Source organism: Hibiscus syriacus, unplaced genomic scaffold, assembly GCF_006381635.1.
Source record: "Hibiscus syriacus cultivar Baekdansim isolate YM2019G1 unplaced genomic scaffold, ASM638163v2 tig00110402_pilon, whole genome shotgun sequence".
NCBI classification, from domain to species: Eukaryota; Viridiplantae; Streptophyta; class Magnoliopsida; order Malvales; family Malvaceae; genus Hibiscus; species Hibiscus syriacus.
In genome coordinates, this window is record NW_024062722.1 from 1,456,672 (window position 1) to 1,464,303 (window position 7,632).

At 37.4% G+C, this 7,632-nt stretch overlaps 2 protein-coding genes across 2 annotated transcripts; one reads left to right on the forward strand and one right to left on the reverse strand.

Moving 5' to 3' along the window:
- Window positions 1-329: 329 nt before the first annotated feature.
- LOC120123609 (hydroxyproline O-galactosyltransferase HPGT1-like) lies at window positions 330-4,583 on the forward strand. Its single transcript, XM_039142462.1, has 12 exons — window positions 330-623; window positions 704-767; window positions 1,087-1,136; window positions 1,236-1,429; window positions 2,132-2,195; window positions 2,267-2,339; window positions 2,654-2,774; window positions 3,154-3,241; window positions 3,363-3,413; window positions 3,653-3,724; window positions 3,794-3,906; window positions 4,271-4,583. The coding sequence occupies exons 1-12, from the start codon at window positions 499-501 to the stop codon at window positions 4,291-4,293; spliced, it is 1,038 nt and encodes a 345-aa protein (XP_038998393.1). The 5' UTR covers window positions 330-498; the 3' UTR covers window positions 4,294-4,583.
- A 59-nt stretch (window positions 4,584-4,642) lies between these two features.
- On the reverse strand, window positions 4,643-6,966 carry LOC120123720 (BTB/POZ domain-containing protein At1g63850-like; the record flags this gene model as incomplete). Its single annotated transcript, XM_039142541.1, has 2 exons — window positions 4,643-5,780; window positions 6,094-6,966. Coding segments are annotated over 2 exons (1,815 nt in total), but the record flags the coding sequence as incomplete, so codon positions are not given.
- Between the last annotated feature and the right edge of the window lie 666 nt (window positions 6,967-7,632).

The following is a 7,632-nucleotide window of genomic DNA, read 5'->3' on the forward strand; positions in this document are numbered from 1 at the left end:
ACTCGGAAGAATAACATTTTCTTTGCCGCTAAGGTCGCACGGTTCGTGCCTCTGTATGTTTTCGACTTTAATTTTTAAATCAGAAAAATATAGAATTAAATTCGTAGAACTAAAAGTAAGGACTGAATTTCAAAATTCTGAAGCATACAGGGACTGGAAACAGAGTTAAACCATCAATTAATCATAAAGGAAAAGAACAGAAAGAGAGAGAGAAAATCCATCGGACTTTTCGATTGAATATTATTAATTAATTATTTAGCGTTTTGTAAATGGTAAATAAATGGAAAGAAGGCAGTAAATTTGGTTTTTATTATATATAAAGCATACTTCAAATCCAGATTCAAATTCAAGATTACGTTCTTCTTCTTCTTCTTCATTTTCATCCGTTTGATTTCTGCAGATCTGCTTCTTGAATTCGAGGGGAAAAATAGAACTGTTATTTTTCTTCATTGAATTCTTTTTCATATATCGAAGTTTGTGGAAAAGGAGGAAGCGAAAATGCGTAGCCGGGGATCGAGTAACCGGCTATCTAACTCTGGTGGTGGCTCTGCTTTTCGTTCTAGAATTTCTGCTTTGGTTCTCGCCATGTTCGCTACCATGGCTACGGTTTACGTTGCCGGCCGGTTGCTTTTCGTTCCTCTTTCGGTTTTTTCTTCATGGGTTTATTGAGAAATTTTTTTCTGATTGTGGTATTTAAATGCAGGATGTGGCAGGAGGCAGAGAGTAGAGTCTATTTAATTAAAGAACTTGATAGGAGAACTGGTCAGGTGATTTTCTTTTCTCGTTTTTATTTTCTTTCAAAATTTTCCATCAAATTAAAATACATCTGGTTAGTTTTGTTTCTTAGCCAATTTTTCTTCAAAAATTTTGCCCATCAATAAGAGTTTCTGGAGTTTGTAGATGATCTTCATTTTCCTGCTTCATTTGTTTATGAAACTAGCTATTTACGCTTTAAATTTATTGTTGGTCATTATTTTTTAGGTTTTTTTTTAATTTATAATGATGATTTCTAAGATTTGAAGATGATCTGTTTTGGGTACAAATCAGTTGGATTTCAATGGCGTTTAATTTTTAATCTTTTTTCAGGGTCATTCTTCTGTATCTGTTTCTGAGACATTAAAAATTGTAGCCTGCAAGTAAGCCTACCCCCCTTTTTCTTTTTGGGTTTTACAGCATATTATATGGTTTTGATTACTGTGTATCGAGTCTAATTTGCTAAAGCATGATAATTCTAGGGAACAACTAAAAAAGTTATCAGCCATCGAGAAGGATCTAGCTGCTGCTAAGCAAGAAGGTTTTGTTTCAAAGGAGCATTTGGGAAATGATGATACTCGTCCCAAGAAAAGGCTTTTAGCTGTTATTGGCATCATCACAACATTTGGGCGAAAGAAAAACAGAGATGCAATTCGGAAAGCATGGATGCAATCTGGTAATTAATCATTTTCTCTTGACAAGTTTTATCTTATATCGTGTTATAAGGATGAATTAAAACAATGAAACATGCTAGTGCGGTACACTTCAAGTGCTTTTTATTTAGTCAGTCTTCTTGTATGTAATAGCATTGGCTATAGGATACATGCATTTAGCTATCCATCAATCTATTGGGGTTAAGTGGCATTAGAATGCATGCTCTATGAGTGACACATAGGGGTTTGTTGTCGTCCAACAGCTAATAAGTTGCACGCTAACTTATTGAACTTATTAACTGCTAATTTATGCTTACATGGAGCTATCGACTCTGTTTTTCTATAAACTAGAATTCGGCAATCAGGCTTATTTACCTATATGCATTGTAAATTGGAAGCAAGATTGCTTTAGTTTTTAACAAAAAGGCCAAATAATTAAAGAATATTATTCTTTTGTGTAAGTTGAGACGGCTGCTTAACATCAATTGCTCCAAATGTGTCACAAAGATAGAAACTTGGGCAGATGAGAACATATGCTAATTTATGTTTAACATGGTTCACTCTTAATGATCTTGAAAGAATGCTTTCCTTCTCGATTATAGTCGATGATATATGGATTCCAATTTATTTCCATCCATTAAGTTATTCATCAATTTTGTAAATTTCTTGCTACCTAATTATCATTTCCTCTAAAAAGTATTAAACTAAAAATATAATATGTTCAGGTGCAGCTTTGAAGAAACTTGAAGAAGAGAAGCAAATCGTTGTGCGATTCGTAATAGGAAAAAGGTTTCTATTTGGTTCCCCTTATCAAGTATTTCTTTTCCATCTCTGTTTATTGAATTTTATATTACTGGCAGTGCAAATCGTGAAGATAGTTTAGACAGGGAGATCAGAGATGAAAACAGCCAGACTAATGACTTCATTATTCTGGTATGCCGACCTTCAATATGAATATATTTTATGCATACCTAGTGAGGTTTTGACTTTAAATACATGAATTTTAAGCTTATATCGGATTCTCTGAATGTAATCATCTCTCTTAGAAGTTATTGTGAACTAGCTTAAAAAATTATAACTTTATGATATCCTTCATTCTAACTTTTAAGGTATATATGCATGCATATTTTCTGCAAAACCACTGTGACTTGATTCATGTGTTATGTATGTTATTCCTGTTGAATTAACATGTTTGAAAGGAATAGATCAGGTAGTGGCAAATTTCATTTTCCCCTGTGTCTTGACAGGATGAACTGGAGGCACCTGAAGGACGTTCAAAGAAGATAAAGTTTTTCTTTGCTCATGCTGTAGAGAGCTGGGATGCAGAGTTCTATGTTAAGGTCAATGATGATGTTTATGTTAATATTGGTATGTAATCCTTGTTAGTTCATTAGGTAATGTTTTAGGTACTAACTACATGATTTCTTGACATGGAAGTTTAATTTTTCCGTCATCTTCTAGAATTTCCTCCTGTAATATATCCTAATATCAATTGCAAAAAGATTTAAATCCCCCCCAAAATTGTTCTGAGTGAAACCAGTTTTAATAATATCTGAAGTTTCTAGTCATAAGTATGAACTATTGTTGCAGAAAAAATGACGGACAGTGATGATTGGCTAAAAGTGTTGTGGTGCAAGTGTTCTTGGTTAACTGAAAGCATACTGTTATGGAACTACATAATTCTTGTCAGCCTTTACAGATATAATAATACTGAATTATTGATAGCTGGTCTTTTGATTTTATACAGATGCTCTAGGAGCAAAACTTTCTGCACATTTGGATAAGCCTCGTGTTTATATGGGGTGTATGAAATCAGGAGAAGTTTTCTCTGAACCGTAAGTGTAACTGTTTTACCTGATGATTACTTATGTACATCGACTGAGATCATCTCCTTCTCAACTTTCCTTTTCTTAAGATGTATGTTTCCTTCTACTTATGTTCTTTTACAAATTATAGGAACCACAAATGGTATGAACCTGATTGGTGGAAATTTGGCGACGCTAAATCGTGAGTAGCAACGATCCGTTTTCTTTTTGATCTTCCACACTTAACAGAAGTTCAGTAATGATTTAAAAGTCCTGTCTTATAGCAAGTATGTTAAATCTAAGGTTTTTAAACGTACAATGACAACAGGTCAAATGATCAGAATTTAGTCCTTGAAACTTATCATAGGGTACTTATATCATCAATCATGTGCTAAGTATTCTGGTTCTTTTTCCAACTTGAAATTCTTGCGTATGGTGCAGATACTTTCGCCATGCTTCAGGTGAAATATATGCCATTTCACGAGCTTTAGCGCAGTTCATCTCGATTAATAAGTAAGTTTTAAGACCTTTCACCCTGGCCTTTAGATTGCAATGAGTTGACAAAAAATTCTCGTTTTGCAGACCTATTCTTCGGGTATATGCACATGATGATGTGAGTGCAGGGTCCTGGTTTATCGGGCTTGATGTCACTCATCTTAACGAGGGGAAATTTTGCTGCAACAGCTGGTCTACAGGTTTGTCTTCCTCTATTTTAGCATACACGAAAGATGCATGCTTGCTATGTGCTATTACATATTTGATGTTTCCACGCCTGCATCATGCAACACACATTCGGAACAAAGATCATCCTCGTTCTTTCTAATCTAGCTGTTAGAAGATAATGACGTGCATAATGATCGTCCAATAGAATAAACACCAAGATTTAACGTGGAAAACCCTAACCACGGGCATAAGAAGAGAGTTTTCACTAATATGGAAGGAAGAAGAATACAAGAGTATCTGGAGAAAGAAAACTTCTCAATCCAACCCTAATCCCTAGCATCTATTTATAGGGATAGTGTACATCATATTCATATAATCGTCTGCCTTATTTGTCAGGTTCGGTATGCGCATCTGTCTGATTCGACTGACCGGATTTACACCGGCACCAATCTTTTTTGCATTTGGAGTGTGAATTTTGCCATATTGTGGACATCAAAGATTTCTCTCAGAATTGATTCTTTTAATTCTACCCGGATTCTTCCAACTGATGTACATGCAGGCCAACATACTCTTTCATTTTTGGAAGGGCATATGAATTTTCTCTTATTTTTTCTTTCTTGCTGATGTACTATAGTGTCTGTATATTCCAAATTCAATCCTAGATTTGATTGATAAATTTTTCCGAGTTTTCGGATAAAACTTAAGGCTGCCCTAGCAGGAGCTTCTGGTTTTCAGAAATTATTAAGAAAAACAGATTTAATCCATTGATCTAAGGCGTGTAAAGATCAAGCCGAACAAAAATGTACCCGGTGGTTGAATTCTAATGAACTAAGTTCACATATAGGACTCTCCCAATACAAAACCAAATCAGATATGTCAGTTAAAGAGACAACATAAAAAATGAGCCATTGGTGTAGGAACAAAAGAAGAACCATCGGTTTCTGCACCGTGAAAACCGGCAGCTTTATGAATTCTGAATGGTTGCAGGTGTAACGTGTGGTTCCCTCGGCAGTTCTTGTTCGACGCCGCGTCTCTGGAAAGCCCTCCTCCACCAAATTTCGAACGCTCTTTGAATGTTAGGACAATCATCACCCGCGTTCAAGAATCTATTGAACCAAGCAAGCAGAATGTCCCGTTGCCAAGCGAGAGGCAAAGTGAGAATGGTGTTACTTAGACCGTGCTCGATTGAATGCCGATCGAGGCTTCTGGATGCCCTCCTCATCCACCCGAAATCATTGTAAAATGGCACCAGCCATGTTTGCAAAAGCAAGCACCTTACTTCCTTTGATGCCAATAACTGCCCCTTTCCGATTCCCACAAACAGCCTAGCAGTCACTCGGCTAACCTCGTACCGATGAACAGCTGGAACTTTAGAATGAGCATTCGATAGTTCAGATTGAGATGCCCATGAGTTTAGAAAATCCTCGGCAATCTGCCTATCAATCAAAATGTCAAGAATCCAATGCAAATTGTCTGCTTGTCTTGCAATCTGACCCGCATCGGTTAAATCCGACGAACCTGCTTGGAGGAAATGGTTTCGAAGATGCTCCAAACAGCCATCGGAAGCTGAATACAAAGACTCTTTCCGTAGATCGTTCTGCGATGAATTCTCGCGAAGCATCTTCAAGATCAATCCTTTCATTCCCTGCCTCGCCTTCTCGTCTTTGCCTTCGAGAACAATGTGTAAAAGCTTGAGAAGAACTTCTTCATTATCCCCACCCTCATCAGTTCCATTAGTAACTTCAACAGAAACCCTCTTCAAAACTTCCCCTGCTCCAACATTTTCAAGGCGGAGCTCCCCCAATAGAGAAGCCACTTTCTCTTCTTCATCCTCGTCCCAAGGGGCGGCTTCTAAGTACTCCAAACAAGATAGGACTCCGGCATCAAATCCAATAGCCGCTGAAACCTGACAGGGGGAGGGGGAGAACACAAGAACAGCCACTTCAACACTTAAAAGAATACTAGGAAAACCCCCTAACCCAGCCTTACAAAATGCTCAAACACGAAACCTCCGTGGTTAAATAGATGATTATGATTGTTATCCTACAAGTCCTGGATTCGAGTACGATATCTACAGGATTATTTGAACATTCATTACCAGATGTTTAAGAGTCTTTTAACCAGAAATTATCTTGTAATCATTGGAGACTAATAATTCAAGCAGCCAAATATATCATATATTTCAAAACACGGAAAAGAAGTGAAGGCTAAAACTTTACCTTCAAAATGCCAAGAACCTTAGAAACGTCCTCTCCGAGTAGCTTCTTCCTCAAATCCTTGCAGTACATCAATTTCAAGGTCTCTATATAAACCTCCACATCATCACAGTCTGATATTTCCACAATGTACGGTCCAGCCGATCCATTTTTCTGCTGTTTTGCCCATTGATCAGATAACTTGACTGCAAAGAACCTGCTGTGAGCCACCACTATTTGCCGGTGCAAGTTCATGGACACGGTTATTCCATCCTTGGAACTCAACGTCAGCTTTATATCACCTGAATACGGGTCGTTAAACTGGTTTCCGGGGCTCCGGGTCGACAGAAGCCCCGAAATCCGTTGCATGGTCAATGCCTGCTTATCGATCACCGGCGGGGGTTGATTTTGTCTGGGAGCTGAAATGGATACTTGGATCTGACCTTGGTTTTGGGTTCTTGGGAGGACATCGGGCTCGTTAGCCATCATCTCGAAAAGGGACGGGCTGGATCGGGTCTTATCCGACGGAGGCGGCGGTGGGGAATGCGGGTTTAAAAGACCAGCCGTGAGGGCGGAGTTGAACTTGGTGAAACTCGACGGAGAGTGACCGTTGGAGATCGTTGTGAAGTCCATGACGGTTGACACACTGACCGGAGAATATCGGATCTTGGAATCGGACGAAGACTCGTTCAAACCCCGGTCCGGAATACGGCGATCTTGAGGCAGTGGCGTGTGAAGGGGGTTCGAAGCAGGACAAAACCAAGGGCTATCAGCTGAGACAACAGCGGGCGGATCAAGTTCCCGAGCAGAAAAATGGGAGTCGGAGCCGCAGTGTGCGGCGGCGGCGATTGAGGAAGAAGAACAAGAAATGGTTGTTTCCTTACAATTGCATTTAATGTTTTTTATTGTTTAATCTGTGTTTTATTGTCCTTTATAGCATTGACATCAGCGTCAGGGGATAGTTCCTATTAAAAATGGCGGCAGATACGAGAAACCAAAGAAAAAAGGTAAACTGTTGGTTTAGTGCCCAAACTATTACTTTTATTCCATTTTGGTATCAAAATTGTATTTTTCTCAAAACGATGCCTAACATTTACTTTAGGTTTTAATTTGATATCCTGCCATTAAAAAATAACAGAATTGCTGACATGGATTTCTTATTTTTTCAATCATGACACGTAAAATCACCGTTAAATTTTTAACGATGAGATATTAAAATAAAATATAAACTAAATGTTATCTATCATTTTGAAAAAAAATAAAGTTTATGTATGAAAATAGAACAAAAAAGTAGAGCTGTTACTAGTTGAGTTGAAGTAAAAGACACTGAAATTGGCATTCAATGTTAAGGTGAGATAAATTGATTATTGTTTTGGATTGAGAGTAAATTATCTATTTGATCATTCATCTCTTATCTAGTTTCTAGTTGATTCTTTGTTTATTTTTTTAAAGTTGTACTTAATCTTATGTTTTGGTTCAATTTTGGTCATCTATTTTAAAAAATCAACACTAATACTGATACGATAATTTGTAATTATTTTTCAATGTTGATATAATATTATC